General features: G+C 44.1%; 1 protein-coding gene across 6 annotated transcripts in view; it reads right to left on the minus strand.

Moving 5' to 3' along the window:
* Positions 1-15,381: 15,381 nt before the first annotated feature.
* SLC25A37 (solute carrier family 25 member 37) overlaps positions 15,382-19,503 on the minus strand; it is a 39,035-nt gene continuing 34,913 nt past the window's right edge. For all 6 annotated transcript variants that reach the window (XM_045773971.2, XM_045773972.2, XM_045773975.2 and 3 more), the window contains one exon: positions 15,382-18,637. In XM_045773971.2, the coding sequence (XP_045629927.1) occupies positions 18,117-18,637 (521 nt within the window). In that variant the 3' untranslated portion in view covers positions 15,382-18,116. The remainder of the gene's footprint in view (positions 18,638-19,503) is intronic.

Here is a 19,503-nt window from a genome sequence, read left to right on the forward strand (position 1 = left end):
TTTGTTCTGCGAGGCAACCGCTGTGTGTATTGCCATACTGGGGCTGTAAAAATGCAGAAAGAGAAGTGGGGAAATCTTACTTCAGTCTATCAGAGCCTTGCTAACTCTCGCTCCGCCCATCCTTCAATAAGCGGGATCAGACCAGAGGGCCAAGCGACCTTGGGCAAGTCATTTCACTTCTCTGAGCCTCAGCCTTCCCACCTGTAAGGCGGAGGTAGGAACTGTGCTGACATCACAGGGATATCATTGGCATCAACCATGCTGGTGTTGGAAAAGATGCTTGGTAAACCGTAAAAGGCTATTCAAATATCGGGCGTGATCGCAGCAGGCCTGGCTAAGGGGCTACCTCACCCTGTAACAAGCCCTCGTGTACTCAGCCAAGGGGATCACTTCCTGCTCTGAAAGATCCAACTCAGGTTTTATGCCCCCTTAGCCTAGGTGTCCCACATCGCCTGCTATTATTATCTACATAAGTACCATGTGTCTTTCTTGGTGTCCCCCACTGTCCCCCAATGTACGTTGCATTTTAACAGTCCATTAAAAGAGTTCTCAACTTCCCCCTGGAGAAAGCGCTCAGCAGGGCCCTGGCAGTCTTGCTGACTCCCCAAGTGGCAACACGCATCCCCACCTTGACTTTCTCCATCTGACCTGCACCCATAGTTCAGAGTCAGCTTCACTCCACTCTTCCATGAAACACTTCTCAGCCTTCTTCATCCACGAATTTCATAAGTTTTGTTGTTGTTTTGGTTTTTTGTTTGTTGGTTTTTACTAGGTGCCCGTACTGTGCAAGGTATAGGGGGCGCGATGGTGAACCTGTCAGACTTGAGCTCTCCCCTCATGAATCTAGAGACCTTACTCATAACAATGGTCTGGAACTTAGACAATTTGTCTTGCGAGTTTTTCCTCTATGGTTATTTCATGCATGTACCTTGTATAGACCCAATGTGAAAGCTAGATTTGAGTAAGGCTTTTTTTTTACCCTCCCAATTACAAGCAAAACGTGTACAGCATATATGTCAAAATACGTTGTGCCTCCTCTCTTGGCTGTAAGGCAAAGAAAGACGTGGGGAAGGTTCCTAAACTGTGATACATATTCAACACAATGATCGATTACAACAATTTAAAATGTTATGAGCCTAGCTTCATACAGATATGACTACCAGACAAAAAAAAAGATTTGGTTCAAGGCTCCTAGACAAACATAAGTTAATGCAATTTCCATAGAGATGTTGCCATTTGAAAAACGTTCTGGTACGATAAGCTTCCGGAAGCTGAGACAGATGTGGGTTTCTAGCGTGAGGGGTGAGAAGAGGTGTGTAATTCTTGTATTAATGAAAATCAGATGCCACCTTGTGGCCAGAAATAAAAATTCAAGGATTTAGTTAAGCAAAAGAATTGATCGCTCTGGGAATCAAATATAGCCATCAGGGAAATTCAAATCAAAACCACCTTACTACACCAGTTAGAATGGCAAAAATCGACAAGGCAAGAAACAACAAATGTTGGAGAGGATGTGGAGAAAGGGGATCCCTTCTACATTGTTGGTGGGAATGCAAGCTGGTACAGCCACTTTGGAAAACAGTGTGGAGGTCCCTTAAAAAGTTAAAAATTGAGCTACCCTGTGATCCAGCAATTGCACTACTGGGTATTAACCCCAAAGATACAGACGTAGTGAAGAGAAGGGCCATATGCACCCCAATGTTCATAGCAGCATTGTCCACAATAGCTAAATCATGGAAGGAGCTGAGATGCCCTTCAACAGATGACTGGATTAAGAAGATGTGGTCCATATATACAATGGAATATTACTCAGCCATCAAAAAGAACTATTTCTCAACATTTGCTGCAACATGGACGGGACTGGAGGAGATAATGCTAAGCGAAATAAGTCAAGCAGAGAAAGACAATTATCATATGGTTTCACTCATTTATGGAACATAAGAAGTAGGAAGATCGGTAGGAGAAGAAAGGGAAGAAGAAAGGGGGGGTAAACAGAAGGGGGAATGAACCATGAGAGGCTATGGACTCTGGGAAACAAAGTGAGGGCTTCAGAGGGGAGGGGGTGGGGGAATGGGATAGGTTGGTGATGGGTATTAAGGAGGGCACGTATTGCATGGTGCACTGGGTGTTGTACGCAAGTAATGAATCATGGAACTTTACATAAAAAACTAGGGATATACTGTATGGTGACTAACATAATATAATAAAAAATATTATAAAAAAAAAGAATTGCATTCCCCAAGTAATCTGCTCCATCTCAGTAGGGATAATGTATTCTCACATTAACCTTCTTTGCTGTAATCTATGAGGTCCTGCATCTGCAATTCTTTTTTTCTTTTTTAAAGATTTTATTTATTTATTTGACACAGAGAGAGAGACAGCCAGGGAGAGAGGGAACACAAGCAGGGGGAGTGGGAGAGGAAGAAGCAGGCTCATAGCGGAGGAGCCTGATGTGGGGCTCGATCCCATAACGCAGGGATCACACCCTGAGCCAAAGGCAGAGGCTTAACGACTGAGCCACCCAGGCGCCCCTGCATCTGCAATTCTTAATTCGTACAGACCTGACGATTACAATCCTCCTAAACCTCCCCTGTTCTAGTCTATCAGGCTGGCTATCACCTCACCCCAAACCCAGTGTTGATCAATCCCTGAAACTCTCAGGGAAATTTTGGTATCTGAAGAGTATTTTCAAGGATATTAGGTGAAAGACAGCTTCCTTTTGTGAGCAAATAAAATTTCAGTAACAAGGGAAAGGATGCTTTGCTAAAAGTTGTCTACAAAGGAAGTAATTTTTAAATATTTTATAATTTGTAACACATATTTTGCATTATTTTATAAATTAAATATTTTTAGTTTGTGATATTATTTTAAACTCTTTTTCTTTTATAAAATTGATAATTTGTGATGTTTTTTAGCCCCATATTAATATAGTGATCAATTTTGATAGCATTGCAAATTTCAGAATTTCCCTCAAACTAAGAGTTACTCAATAGAAAAAAATCAATATAAACATAATCATGACTTTTTGCAGATATTACTATTTGGATGACTTTTTTTTAAGTTTAGAAATGCATCAATTACAAGACAGAGACTGTCAGAGTAGATCAAAAACAACCCTCAGTTACATTTTGTCTACAAGGTATCCACTTTACGTATAAGGACACATATAGATTAAAAGTAAATGGATGAAGGGGCGCCTGGGTGGCTCAGTTGGCTAAGCACCTGCCTTCAGCTCAGGTCATGATCCCAGGGTCCTGAGATCAAGCCCCACATCTGGCTCCCTGCTTTGCATGGAACTTGCTTCCCCGTCTCTCTCTGCCTGCCCCTGATTGTGCACATGCACACACATGTGCTCTCTCTCTCTCTGTCAAATAAACAAAATCTTTTTAAAAAAATGGATAGAGAAAATATTCCATGCAAAATTAATCAAAAGAATAAAGAAGTAGCTATATTAATTTCAGACAGACAGGACCTCAGAACAAAGAAAGTTATCAGGCATAAAGGGAGGCATTACATGATGATTAAGGGATCAATTTTCAAGAAAAGAAAAGAATCCTTAATGTGTATGTACCTAACATCAGAGCACCAAAGTACATAAGGCAAAAACTAATAAACATCAAGGAGAGATAGATGAGTCCCCTATTATAGCTGACGACTTCAATGCCCCTTTATCAGAAATAGATCCAGCAAGCAGAAAATCAGTAAGGACATAGTCGAACTCAACAACACCATCAATCAACTGGATGTAACGGACATCTATAGATTACTTAATCCAACAAGAGAACGCACATTCTTCGAAGCTCACATAGAACATTTACCTAAGGTAGAACACATTCTGGGCCATAAAGTATACTTTCACAGAATTGTAAGAATAGAAATCATACAATGTCTGCTTTCAGACCACAGTAGAATTACACTAGAAATCAATATCAGAAAGATAGCTGGAAAATACTTGGAGCTTAGACACACGCTTCTAAATAACATATGGCCAAGGAAGAAATCCAAGAGTAATTTTAAAATATTTTGAACTAAATGAAAATTAAAATATAATTTATCAAAATTTGTGAGATGGAGTTATAAGAGATCTTATTATAAGACATCTGATAAAAGTATCCATAGATAGAGCTGAAACAGAGTTAGAAAAAAACTTTTCTTCTCCCAAGGCTCTGGGAGACCCAGCATGCCAGATCTTAGTTACAGTAGGAGCTGGCAACCTTCATAATGTGGCTGAATTATCACAAAAGGCATCATGAGCAGGACGATGCTGAGGCTTTCCCAAGTGGCTCTGCAGACCAGAGTGAGAACAGAAGAAATAGAGGCAAGACATTCCATACGATGAACTTCTCTGATGCAGAATGGAAACTCCACAAAGGCAATGTGCTTTCAAAAGATTTCTATAATAACCACCACTCCCCAATCAGGCATTATTCATTACCTATGATGCAAAAGTTCTCATCATAACCACTTGGCAATTTTATACCAAATTGAGTCTCTAATAATAATATGAAATCATTACTGAATGCTTAATAAGCAGTCAAAGTAAAATTTCTAATTTCCCATTGCATCACATTTTCCTCTATTTTTCCAGCTTTATTGAGGTACATTTGGCAAATAAAAATTGTACATATTTAAGGTGAAAAAAAAACTAAAAGCAGTGTTTAAAGGGAAACTTATAGCACTGAATGCATCTATTAGAAATGAAAAAAAATCTAAAATCAATCATCTAAGTTTCTACCTTAGGAAACTAAAAAATAAGAGCAAATTAAATCCAAAGTAAGCAAAAGAAAAGAAATAATAAAAATTAGAGCAGAATTCAATAAAATTGAAAACAAATCAATAGATAAAAATCAAACTAAAAGCTAGTTTTTTGGAAATGTTAAGTCTCTAACCAGGCTAACTAAGAAAAAGAGAGAGGACATAAATTATTAATATCATAAATGAAGGAGGGGACATCACTACAGATCCCATGGACATTAAAAGAATAATAAAGCATTATTATGAAAATCTTACATCCATAAATTTGATAACCTAGATAAAATGGACGATTTCCTTGAAAAACACAATCTGCCAAAACTCACAGAAGAAGAAATAGGCAATTTGAATAGGCCTATATCTACCAGAGAAATTAAATCAATAATTAATAACCTTCCAAAACAGAAAACACCAGATCCAGATGGGTTTACCAGTGAATTCTACCAAACATTTAGGGAGAAATTATACCAGTTCTCTACAATCTCTCCCAGGAGATAGAAGCAGAGGGAATTTTTCCTAATTCATTCTATGAGGCCAGCATTACCCTAATACTAAAACCAGACAAAGACATCACAAGAAAAGGAAAACTACAGACTAAGGTCTTTCATGAACATAGATGCAAAATCCTTAACAAAAGATTAGCAAATAAAATCCAACAATGTATAAAAATAATTATAAGCCATGACCAATTGGGATTTATCACAGGTATGAACATTGGTTCAACATTTGAAAATCAATTAATGTAATGCATCACATCACCAGGCTAAAAAACAAAAATCACATGATCATATCAATAGAATGCAGAAAAAGCATTTGACAAAATCCAATACCCATTCATAATAAAAACTTCCAGTAAACAAGGAATAGAGGGCAACTTCCTCCACTTGATAAAGAATATCTACCAAGAAACTAAAGCTAACATCATAATTAATGGCTAGAAATTTGAAGCTTTCCCAATAAGACGAGGATCAAGGCAAAGATGTCCCCTACCACCACTCTTTTGCAACACTGTGCTGGTAGTCCTAGCTAATGCAATAAGACAAGAAAAAGGAATAAAAACTACACTATGGGGAAGGAAGGAATAAAACTGTCTCCATTCACAAATGACATTATTGTCTTTGGAAAAGATCTGAAAGAATTGATTTTTTAAAATTCCTGGAACTAATAAGTGATAGCAAGGTTGCAGGATACATGGTTAATCATATCATAATATCATATTATGATATTATGTTACAGTAGGAGCTGTAACATATCAAAAGCCAATCACCTCCCTATATACCAGCAATGAACATACGGATTTTGAAATTCAAAATACAATATCATTTACATTAGCAACCCCAAAAATGAAATACTTAGGTCTAAATCTAACAAAATGTGTACAAGATTTATATGAGGAAAACTGCAAAACTCTAATGAAAGAAATCAGAGAAGAACTGAATAAACGGAAGGATATTCTATGTTCATGGATAAGGTGATTCAATACTGTCAAGATGACAGCTCTTCCCAACTTGATCTATAGATTCAATGTAATTTCAGTCAAAATCTCAAGAAGTTATTTTGTAATATCAACACACTGATTCTAAAGTACATATGAAGAGGCAAAACCCAGAATAGCCAATTCAATATTGAAGGAGAAGAAAGAACGAAGTCAAATGACTGACACTACTTGACCTCAAGATTTACTATACAGCTACAGTAATCAAGACAGCGTGGTATCGATGAAAGAATAGACAAATAGATCAATGGAATGGAATAGAGAGCCCAGAAATAGACCCACAAAAAGATAGTCAACTGATCTTTGACAAAAGACCAAAGACAACACAATGAAGAAAAGATAGTCTTTTCAACAATGGTACTGAAACAACTGGACATCCATATGCCAAAAAAAAATTAACCTAGATACAGACTCTACACCCTTCACAAAAATTAACGCAAAATCAATCACAGGCCTAAATGTAATACGCAGGCGAAAACCTACATGACCTTGGGTTTGATGATGACTTTTTAGATATGACACCAAATCATGACCCATGAAAGAAATAATTGATAAGCTGGACTTTATTAAAATTAAAAATTTCTGCTCTGCAAAGAATGCTGTCATGAGAATGAAAAGACTAGTCATTGACTGGGAGAAAACATTTCAAAAGACATCTGATAAAGGACTGTTATTCAAAGTACACAAAGAACTCTTACACTCAACAATAAGAAAACAAACAACCCAATTAAAAAATGGGTCAAAGACCTTAATAGATACCTCACCAAAAAGGATATATAGATGGCAAATAAGCATATGAAGAGATGTTCCATATTATGTCATCAGAGAAATGCAAATTAAAGCAACGAGATACAAATACTCACCTATTAAAATGGCCAAAATCCAGACACTGACAAGGATGTAAAGCAGGAGCAACTCTCCTTCATTGGCAGGAATGCAAAACGGTACAGCTACTTTGGAAGACAGTTTGGCAGTTTCTTACAAAAAGAAACACACCCTTACCAAACAATCCAGCAATCATGTTCTTTTCAAACCAAAGGACTTAAAAACTTTCAATGCAAAAACCTGCACATGGATGTTTATAACAGCTTTATCATAGTTGCCAAAATTTGGAAGCAACAAGATGTCCTTCAGTAGGTGAATGGATAAACAAATTGTGGTACATCCAGACAATGGAATATTATTCAGCATTAAAAAGAATGAGTCGACAAGCCATGAAAAGACATAGAGGAACCTTTAATGTATATTAACTAAGTGAAAGAAGTCCATCTGAAAAGATTACATAATATATGATTCCAAGTATAGGACGTTCTAGAAAAGGCAAACTATGGAAACAGTAAATAGATCAGTAGTTGGCTGGGTTGGGGGAGGGAAAGATAAATAGGAAAAGCACATTGGAGTTTTAGGCTAATGAAACTACCTTGTCTGAGACTACTAATAATGGACACATGTCATTATACATCTGTCCAAACCCATAGAATGTGCAATGCCAATAATGAACCCTAATGTAAACTATGGTCTTTGGGAGATATTGATGTGTCAATGTAGGTTCATCAGTTGTAACAAATGTACCCCTCTGGTGGGATAATAATGAGGGATGCTTGGGGCGCCTGGGTGGGTCAGTCAGTTAACTGTCAGGGTCCTGGGATCAAGCCCCAAGTTGGACTCCCTGCTCAGCAGGGAGTCTGCTTCTCCCTCTCCCTCTGCTCCTACCCCCATTTGGGCACTCTCTCTCTCACTCACTCTCTCAAATAAATAAATAAAATCTTTTAAAAAAAATAATGAAGGGGGCTATGTATATGTGGGGGATGGAGGTATATGGAAACTCTCTACCTTCCTCACGATTTTACTGTGAACCTAAAACTGTTCTAAAAAATCAAGTGTATGTATGTATGTATGTATGTGGGTGTATGTGTATATATGTATATGCATGTATAATTTTAAGTTCAAACATACAGTCTCTATAATTAAAAAAAAAAAGCCACAGAAAACCACATTGTGTCTTCCTGTAGTCATATACTAGGTGAAAATAAGGGCATTACTACTATCACATTCCCTAAGCCGCAGGCACTTGATACATTATGACCTATTTTGTTTCAGGCATTGTGGGAGCCTAGAATTCAACATGGACGAACAGTCTGCGCTCAGAATTTAGATAGTCATATAGGCAAACCAATGATTGAATTACAGTTGCACAGAGATGTAGCAGTCAAAAGCATATTAAAGAGAAGGATGCGAAATGCACTTACATCCATCATTTTCCTATACAAATTTGCTGGATTTTTGTATTTTATTGTATAGGAAACGAGAAGTGAATAGTAGTAAAGAAAAGTGGTAGTGAATGATTCTTTATGGCAGGTGGGCTAAAAGGTCTGTGAAGATTCTCTTTCCAATCTCATAAAAAGCATGTAATCATATTGTAATTATAGACAAAGAGCGGGGGTAGAGCCTATACTGTATGAACAGAGGCTCCTGCAGCTGAAGAACTATTACAGGACATGTGGCCCACCCCTTTCATTTTGCAGATGAGGACACTGAAGACCAGAGAGATTAAATGATATGCCCAAGGCCACTCAAAATTTCCCAAACAGTTAATGAGCTCCAGGACTAGTGTCCAGGCCTTTGGACATGTTGACCCACCTGCTACGTGCTCAATGGTTAAAATGGACCAGAGCAAACAAATTACTTCATTATAGCAACAAATGAAATTATCCATGGATTAGTATTCACTATAAGATAATTGCATGCTTTTCAAATCTGGTTTTTAGAAACTTGCTGATCTTAAAACCAGAAACTTATGGAGGCCAAGGTGGACATTCAAGACAGCATCAATAAATGAAGATTTTGATCTAAGTCAAACCAACAAAAACAATCTCTTCAAAATAAGAAGCTGGTTCACAGGAAGCATGACAGTAAGAATCCAAGAACATTTGCATATGAGTGCTCTTGGCAACCCTAGCTTATCAGAACACCACGAGGCTTAGAACCTCAGGTTCCATTCTGCGTGAAGGAGGTTTTTCTACCATGATGAATAATGGGCTCAGGATCTGGTACTATCTTTCCACCTAGAACTTTCTTGTTTCCTGGCTGCTCCTCTCAGTATGATTGCCCTCTCAGTACCATTAACCATGACCCTCTGAATAATTTACCCAAATTTCACTTATGTCATGAGCTTGTGGGGAGGCAAGTGAGGGGGTCATACACTACACTTGGCTGTCAGACCCAGGATCCTGCCTGAGGACTATGAACTGACTATAAAGTTTCACTATTATGGACATAAACTAAACCATGCATAAGATCACTGGGAATGCTAGAAAATCAGGCAAGAACCAAAGGAAGCTGTTAACACTTAGGTCTTACCAGCTTCTAGACTAATGTTTTTTCAGTCTTGGACACAAGGCAGTTGAAATTTGGACACTGCCTTGAATCTTCGGGTATTTTTTTGCCTAGGACTCTCATTATTGAAAGTACTTACCCACTAACCTCATGGAGCCCAGTGCTCCAGAAAAGAGGCATTATGAGTTTTTCATTAAAGTTTGCCCATTATTTTATTCCAAACTTTACACAGATACAATTAAGGAAAGGGAGAAAATTGCTGAAATATTTCACTCATATGGTTGCACTAAGCTCAAAATATGACTCTTGGGATATGTATTTGTCATTTGTCAAGCTAAAGGCATCCACCAGGAGAATGTTCTCATCATTCACTGGAAGCCAGAATCTTCCTCCACAAGTCCACAAACCGATGGGAGCAAATGTTGTCAGTACTACTCTTCATTTCTTCATTTTAAGCTACTTCTTCCTTAAAGGCAGCCACCACCAGAGCCAACGTGACAATAATGGGGAACCCAGATATCCACCATGCCTCCTTCTGTCACTCTAGGCTTCATGAAGCTTCTGTTGGGTTCTGCTTTTTAGTAAGAGCTGTCGGCAGTGAGTCCTTCACAGCAGTAGAAATTCATGAAGACTCTAAAGCAATGGCAGGCTTCAACGGCCATGAGTCAAAGACAAAAACATTGCCAGTATCAACTGGATTTGTATTTTTTCTTCCCACAGAGAACTTTCAGAGAACAGTGAACATGGGCTGGGCTGTCCCTCTTAAGGTGTCACTTTTTCCTCTCAGCAGAGCACCAGTGGTTCTCCCCAGGTGCCCCACCTACCGTGGAAAATGAAAGATCATGACTGTCATGGGTAAATAAGAACATAAGTGAAGAGCTTCCTAACAAGGCCATATCAACAGAAAACCAGAATTCTAGCTCATATCCACACATTCACCAAAGAAAGCTCACACGTTCCCCCAAGTAATATTGCTTTTAGGAGGCAAGGCTAGAGAAGTAAGTTTGGAAATATTCTCAAATTGTATAAATGTATGGGGGAGTCTGATTTTAAATACGGTGTCTGGCTGGAGACACGTCATGAAATTTCCTCCCTTCCCACTAAACTACTGGGATGGCCTGGATGTTCTACAAATCATTTAACTTCTGGATAGATAACCAGTTTGTTTCCAGCTTTTGGCTTTCATGAACAATCCTGGGATGTACATTTCTGAGTACCTCTTTAATTATCACCTTAGGAGGCTATGGGAATATTATGTCCAAAACATTAATAATGGCGCTGAGAGGGAAAGCAGCTGAATGTGGCAAGGTGGGATTTAGAAGGGAACTAAGGCAAAAGTCAGGGGAGGGGAAAACAAGCCAGGGACAAAGAGGACAAGAGCAAGGAGAAAAATCTGAAATTTTAAAAAAAATGGCCTTGGGGGGCACCTGGGTGGCGCAGTCGTTAAGCGTCTGCCTTCGGCTCAGGGCGTGATCCCAGCGTTCTGGGATCGAGTCCCACATCAGGCTCCTCCACTATGAGCCTGCTTCTTCCTCTCCCACTCCCCCTGCTTGTGTTCCCTCTCTCGCTGGCTGTCTCTCTGTCAAATAAATAAATAAAATCTTAAAAAAAAAAATGGCCTTGGTTGTTTTCCCACTACACGTAAGCAGGTAGAATTCCTTTGGAAAGGCCTCAGCTCTTGGCAGTCTTCATGATTTTCTGATCACTCCAGTGTATCCCAGTTCCTATTTCTCTCATTATTAAATATGAGCATTCCACAAGGTTCTTGTTCTCTCTGTGGCTCTCATCTGTGTGCATGGCTTTCATCGTCACACCCCTTCAGATAACTCTCAAATCCTGAGCCCCAGCTCCAGCTTTGCTCCTGAGCACCAATACTGTAATTCCTTCTGGGTAGATCTCTCCTTCTTTGATGTCCCACAGGCATTCCAAAGTCAACAGGACTTCAGAAGTTTGCTAAATACAATTAACAATGATTGTTGCTCTTATGCAGAATGAGGAAGATGTTAGGTGGGGGAAGGAGGACTGTGGAAAAAGGAGTGAATGAACAGCAGTTTCTGTTCTCATGGGGCACACATCCTGGATAGATGGCAGCAAAAATGCAAAGCGAGGTAGGCTCACTACCTAGAGGAAGAGAGACAGATCACATTTGATATAAGAGTCAGGAAGAACTTTGCAATGGAGTAGTAAATGCCATCTTAGGGCACCTTAAAGATAGGACTTTGTTGGGCAGAGAGAGGAGGTGGGGAGGAAACAGGAGAGGGAGGAGGACATCCTAGTGGGAACAAAGATCTGGAGAGCCAAACTGTGGAAAGAGCCTAGATGTCCATCGACAAATGAATGGATAAAGATGTGATGCATATATACAATGGAATATTACTCAGCCATCAAAAAGTGAAATCTTACCATTTGCAATGACGTGGATGGAACTAGAGGGTATTATGCGGAGCAAAATAAGTCAATCAGAGAGAGACAATGATCATATGATTTCACTCATACGTGAAATTTAAGAAACAAAACAGGATCATAGGGGAAGGGAAGGAAAAATAAAACAAGATGAAATCAGAGAGGGAACAAAACCTAGGAGAGACTTAATTGTAGGGAACAAACTAAGGATTGCTGGAGGGAACAGGGTGGGGGTCTGGGGTAACTGGGTGATGGGCATTAAGGAGGCAAATGATGTAATGAGCACTGGGTGTTATATACAATTGATGAATCACTGACCTCTACCTCTGAAACTAATAATACACTATGTTAATTAATTGAATTTAAATAAAATTTAAAAAAAAGAAAGAAGGCAGCACTTCTCTGTTTAGGAGATTGAGACCTAGGATCTCATACATCTATCCTGCTATCTTATCCTGTTTCTCCTTATCCCTTCACACAGGAAGCTAAATCGGGCACTGGCCTATGTAGGAGAGCCTGTTCTTAAGTTCAGTGGGCAATGAGGAGCCCTTGAAGGTTTTGAGCAAGTGAGTAGCATGGTAAGCCTCTGGCAGCAGGGGGCAGGAGTCTCTTGGGGCTAGGGGACAAGTGTTATTAAGATCTGGGGGATCTCCAGCAGGCACCTGGACATTTGGATCTGCAGCTTGGAAGAGGGCAGGGAAATGGAAGCCAAGAGAGGGGAGCTAAGGAGGCAGCTCTTAGCCGAGAACTCAGAGCTCTGGTGGTGTGCACAGCCAAGGAGAATCAGGACTAGAAGAGATGGATGGCTGTAGAGACAAGGTACCTTCCCTGCCACCACCTGCTAGTCCTCCCAGCCGGGTCACCCCCTTGACGCTGCCCCTGCTCGCACCTTGCCCTACAATCAGGTGCCCCCCAAGCCCCGTCAATGCCACTTTTACTCTCTCATCAGCTGCATGCACTCTGTTCCGGCCACCCTCCCCATCCCCCCCACTATCCCTCTTCCGGGCAGTCTCACTGTGGCACCAAAGCGACCGTCTCCTGGCTTCCTCGGTATTCCTTCTCCACTCCATCCTGTCCACTTCTGCCAGACGACTTTTCCTAAAGCCGAGCTCATGGTGTCCTCTGTTCCAAGACCCTTAATGGCTCCCCGTTACCTACTGATTAAAGGTCCCACTCCTCCTGATGGCAGCCAAAGCTCCGATTTGCAGCTTTCCACGAGGGCACCACCTACAATGCTCAGCCAGAGGCAAACTGAGCTGTCCTCGCTAGTTGCTTGCGTCACTCGTAGCCCCACCCGTGCATTCTGCCTTAGACCAAAGACAATGCTTCATTCCCGTGAGCAGTACTAGCCCACCCGCACGCCCTCCCGGTGCCTGTGTCTCTCTCTTGTACAGCTCTGGGCTGGTTACATTCTCCCCTGAGATGTTTGCTCCTTACGGCCACTCTCGCAGGTAGGATTGGAGTGCCTCCTGGAGAGCGGAGACAGAAAGGAGAGCTGGGTCCTGCAGGAAAGGGAGCCGCTGCCCTTCATGGCTTTCCTAGGGCTGGAACCTGAGCAGCGTGGACGTGCTGAGAGAGTCCTCAGTGACGAAGACGGCCTCTGCCACAGGAGGAACTAGGAGGGCCAGCACTTGAAGGGGTGCAGGTTGACAAGTTTCTCTCATCCCCTTCTCGCAGCACGCATGTTCCAAACAGCTGCCATGTACCAAGCACGGGGCTGTGTGTCGGCAGGGGTGGACTGGAAAGCTGGTAAGACAGAGCCCTGACTAGTAGCACTTGCCTGTTTCTGTGGCGTGAAGATTCCTACCACTGCTGACTTCTCGCCAGCAAGAGGACAGTCCCGAACACGGAGCTGGGAAGAAACGCACACCGTCTGCTCCAGGGAGTGGGGCGCGGGGGCCAAGTCAGTCATGGTCATGGAGTTTGGTCTAATGACATTAGGTTACTGTTTCACTTCCACGTCTTCTCTTCTATCTCCCTAGTGGGCCGTCTAAGGCCGGACAGGGCAGGAACCGCAGCTTATACTGGGCTGTCTTCCCCACGGCACCAGACACAGGCTCTGTTCACGGGATGCAGCCCAGCCTGCGGGGCAGATGGACTTCAAGGGGCAGCGAGACGCGGATTATCTGCTGAACGGCTCTGTACTGCAAACAGGCCCTCCCATACCTGCCACCCACCCCAGAGGCGTGGGAGCAACCACAAGCCGCAAGCCAGCTTTGAGAAGCACAGGGTTGGCCTTCGGTAAAATGACACAGCTGTGAGTTTACCTCAAGCCTCCTGCGCTCCCTAATCCCTCCCCCCCACTCCCTGCACCCTTGCCTACGGCTAGTTCTCAGCCTGGCCTCAAGTCTGACTCTCCACCCACCCTGAGGCCTTAAGTGGTGATGCTTCAAGAGTCCAGACTTGTCCCTGGCTTTTCAAAGGGGTCTGAGACCTCCCTCCACCCCTCTCCTACCTCCAGAAAAGGTTTAGTTGTCTAGGAACTAGGTGAGGATTCTGGTCACTCTTGGGCCTTCCATGAAGAGCGACCGTGATTAAACCTCTGCAAAGAGGTTAGTGTGTGTGTGTGTGTGTGTGTGTGTGTGTGTGTGTGTCTGTAAAACAGGCACGTGCCAGGTACCAGGGCTGTGCCTACCATACACTTGCAGCCTGTCACACTCACACTCCCACACCAGCAAGGAAAGCCGCCACCCTCCCTCTGGTGGAGACCAAAGCCAGACGGCTCTCAGCCTTGCCCGGGCATGACAATGTGGCCGTGCCCGGGCTGCCCGACGTGGTGATCTGCTTCCAGTGCTAAGAGAGCTGACATGGCACTTTCCACCACAGTCATGGAGCTGGTTCTTCATGAGCGAGGCTGGAGTAGGCACCAGCCCCACGGATTAGGCTCCTTCTCTCCATCCACTCTCCTCTTTTTTTCAATATTCCCACCACAGAGCCCACACCACTTCAAAGATCAAGGCTTTATTTTCTCTAGCCCCAGTGTCACGGCTGTAGCAGCAAATCTGAGATATCCCCACGCACAGACACACCTTTGTCCCTGTTCCGAAGAGCTGGTAACAACCGGAGGCAGTGACCGCTCCTTGCTCCGGGCATCTAAGAAACTCTTGCTCACCCTTGTACATTGTGCGTCTCACAGGTAGGAAGCAGCAGTACATTCGCATTGAACAGACACAATCATCCTCAAATAAAGTTAAATAAAACCTTATTGGCGTAACAATGTGTTGGAGATGCAGCTTTAGGGGGACTTCCGAGGACCGCGAATGGATAAGACATCATCATTAAAAAAAAAAAAACAAAAACAGAAACAGAGAACACACAGAAGGATGCAGGCCAGTAAACAGCTAGATTCAATCCAAACTTAAGAAAAAATAGTCGTGGATTGAAGCTGTATCACATCTGAGAAAAATCCATTTTTTATTCTAAAATAAAACTCTGATCTACAAGGAACTGAATATCACATCGCGTTCTGGGCGTAAGAGTTCACGCCTGTGCACACACTGTTCCTGAGCACCGTACTCAAGGGGCGTGCCTGACTGCAGAGGTCACCCCAAACGCACGAGAGACCACGCGCGTGCCATGATTACGTGAAGCTGGTTGCCACCGGGGTGGGGTGACAACATTTTCCTTGTTAGTTACTTCTCAATGTCAAAGTCACAACTGACAACTGGACTGTAGATTGCACGAAGCAACAACACAGAGCTCAGAGCAAGGGGGAAATTCAATTCCCACAAGATTAAGACCACTTACATTTGTTTAGTGCTTCACACTTTCAAAACTCTCTCAGATCCACGGCTCATCCAGCCTCAGGAAGGTCCAGTGGGGAAGGCAGGCCAGGTGGCATCACCCCACTTCCTGGCCAATCCATCTGTACGGTGAGAGGAGAGCCGTGGGCAGACCTTCCAGCTCAGTCCACAGAGCTCTCAAACCCACTTCCTGCCTCTCCCTCTTGCATGCCTTACCCAAAGGAGTTTTCCTAGAGAAGTGAACAGTTTTCTTTTCAGAATGCAATCGAAACCAAAATCCTGGAAGAGAGAATATTTTGCAGCATGTGGCACATCTTAAGAGGATGAGAAAGAGCAGTTGGATCATTATTTTAGAATTCTCTCTGGTTTTCTTCCTTTTGCAGAATGTAACAGTAATGCACAGCATGTTTTAGTCGAGGATGTAAATACTTCCCAGAGCATCACGGTCTCCATGGGCTTTTTGCACCCCCAGGTGGGACAGAGGCTTGCTGCAACTGGTTTCCAACTGGCAGGGGGTGGGGAGTGGTTAATTCCAAAGTAAGACAGGCCAGCAGCGGAGCCCTCCCAGCCCGGGAGCAAGGTCCTGCTCGTGGGGCACACGTGGGAGCTGCCTGATACAGCCCCCTTCCGTCTCTGACCTCAGAACGACTCCTGAAGGCAGCGTGCAGGGTCCCAAGATGAAAACTGTCCCAGTGCCACCTTGAGTTCTTGGCCGAGTGACAGCCTCCAAAGGAGCCCGGATCTGTATCTCAGCGAGGTGCACTACCTTGACTGTGGGGCAGGTCAGGGGCAAAGGACAAAGGCCGAAGGTCAGGGCCAGGCCCGCCAGATCGAACATACACGTGCTTCCTGCTCATTTTTAAAGGGCTCCAGAAGGAAACAGTGAAGCCATTTGGGCTTCCCTTGGAGATGTCTGGCAGCCAATCAAAGGGCGTGGCCAGAGGAAACCAGCTTGCATTCTCTCAGTGGTAATCTGGCTCCGACGCGCCATTTCAAACAACAAGGCAGTTAGGCCTCAAGTTCCCGGCTGATGCAGATGCGTGAGGCTGAAGACAGCTCTGCAGAGGCAGCCTGATTTGTGCACGAGGGTCCAGGTCTCCCTTCAGCAGCTGGGCTTGGCCGGAGGGCCTGGCCTCTGTCCCTGCGAGGTGAGGGGCTCCGTGCCAGGTGAACTAATGGTGGACAGAGGGACGGACAAATGCCACAGACATACTTGACAGGGACACAGATTTAGTCCACACACACACACACACACACACACACACACACACACACGAATGTCTGAGGTGCCGGAGTTAAAGGCTAAAGCAGAAATAAGTCCTACAGAGGATTTATCCCAACTGCCTTCCAACAAGTAACAAAACCTTGGCATTTCAAGAGCTACTAAGTGCTGGCCCAGGGAGGCAGACATCTGATCACTCACAACACGGAAGGGAATGGTGTCAGCAGGAATAAGGCTAGTCGTCGCAGTCCTGCTGGGGGCCACCGTCCTCCAATGTGACCCATCCTGACACCATTGTGTATGCATGTGCATGCGCCTACAGCACGAGAAAATGCCCCAGGGCCAGATCTTTGGTCTTGGAATTTTCGGGAAAGACAAAAGGAAAAGGCACACGGTGACTGATTGAATAAGAGGAGAAAAAAAGTAGCTGGAAGTAATATATCGTTATTTTGATTTTGTTTGCAACGTACCTTTTTCCTCCACGAAAAGAGAAATTCAAAATATAAACTTTATTATTTTATATTCAAGCGAAACTTCCATCTGGGGGCTTAACACAATTTTAGGCCACATTCAGCAATTTTTCACTTTGGTGCCTTTTTACTTAACCCAATGGAAGAATTCAGCCCTCTATTTTTTTTTTTTTAAACAGCGTGATATGCCTAGCTGTACCACCTATTTGCACACATGCGCACACACACACACACACACACCCAAAAACTTCTACATAGAAAAATAAAGGATAAACATTATCCATCTATTTTGTACTGTATACTAGAACTTTTATATACAGAATGCTCTTTTTTTCTTTAATGTTTTCAGTCACTGCACATTTTCTCCCCTCCCGTGTGAGCTGCGATTATAGGGCTGGAGACTGCTACAGTGGGGCAGGAAAGCTACATTCCTGTCAGGGGAGGGACGGCAAAAGCCGTCCCTCACTCCCCTTCCAAAGTCTTCCCCCACCTACCACCACGGACGTCCCTGTGGACGGCCTTCCAGTAAGCAGCTGTCCCACTGTCCCCTCTCTCTCAGGCGTCAGGGAGCAGAGGGCCCACCCTGCCAACACCCTGCCAAAACAATCTCGGTGTGAGGACAAGGGAATGGAAGCAGGCAGGGCAAGTCTTTTAAAAATAAAAGATTCTGGAATCACTGCCCACAGCCTGTTCCTTTAGTACGGAGCTCGATTCTCCAGCTTGTGCTTGGTGAGAAAGTACTTGAAGAACTCATAGACAGACCAGGAAATGGCAGTGGAGGGCATCTGGTAGATGACGCGTGCCTGCATGCCCTTGAAGTAGCCAGGTAGGCCATTGAGCTGGTACACCGTCCTGAAGGCATTGGCCATGCCCGACAGCCGGCCACTGATGTTGGCCAGGTTGAGGGCCATGTTCTCCTGAGTGTTGAGGAGGGTCTTGCAGACGTCCAGGGGGGTGGTGGCGGCTGCAGCCAGGGCCCCGGCCAGCCCGCCCGAGATGATGTGGGACTGTGGGTTGTAGCCCCGGTGAGGGTTGACTTGCTCCTGCAGGAACTCATAGGTGATGAAGTGGATGGACTGGAAGGGAATGTTCATGGTCAGCTGTGTGGTGTAGCTCCGGTAGAAGGCCCCCAAGCCCTCGGTCCTCCAAACCGTCCAGACGCAGCGGAGCGCCGACCGGTGCGGCGAGTCGTACATCTGCATGCGCTGTTTCACAACTGGGGTCGGGCCGCCGGCAGTCGGGGGGTGGTTGGTTGGGTTTGGCCCCACCCCAGGTCGGAGCGAAATGGGCAGCCAAGCCGTAAAGAGAAACAAGCAAGTTTAGACACACCGGTACCAGGTCCCAGAGAGCTAGCACACACGCAGCCCCAGCCTGAGCAAACAAGCCAGCTCCGGGCTCTCCCATTTGCAGACGTAGCCCCAGGACCCGGTGCTCAGTGTCTCCTGCCTGCAGCCCCCAGAAGGTGGTCCCCGAACCAGGCAGCCACTTCAGACTAGACTCACTGTTCTGATCCCCTGGATCCCAGAGGCCTCCAGCATCGCACCTGCGGCAAAACTGAACCCCGCCCTCCTGGCCTCTCTGCCCTCCACCACTCCAGCTGCACGTGTGTCCCATCTTTTATTCTCTGCATGTGGTCTGCACACAGCGGTTTTAGCTTCTGCATGTCACAGCGCACTTGGAAGAAACACTGGAATTACGTGAGCCCAGATTCAGTGACAAACTCCAGTGAAGACCCTGGCTTAAAGTACAGAAGTAACTGCTGGGTCAAAGGACATGAGGCAACTGGGGGCCAACTGGGGTCCATCAGGCTTGAGTGGTAATAGCCCCCTGCACTGCCAAATGGACACATGCAGTGCGCTCTGCTTTACTTGTAGCCAAATGAAGTCCTTAACTCAGTATATCTGCTTTTCTCTTTGAAAAGCAGAAACAAAATTCTTGCCTGGTGACACAGGCTAATTAACTGGTCACTGACCAGGTCCCTGGATGCACGGCCCTAAACACACAAAAACAAAGCCCACCTCTCCCAGTCTGACCCATCAAGTCCCCGAAGGTCAGAACAAGTCCCCTGTCTGCCAGGGAATG

This window comes from Ursus americanus, chromosome 13 (assembly GCF_024610735.1).
Source record: "Ursus americanus isolate L20-20 chromosome 13, mUrsAme1.1.p, whole genome shotgun sequence".
NCBI classification, from domain to species: domain Eukaryota; kingdom Metazoa; phylum Chordata; class Mammalia; order Carnivora; family Ursidae; genus Ursus; species Ursus americanus.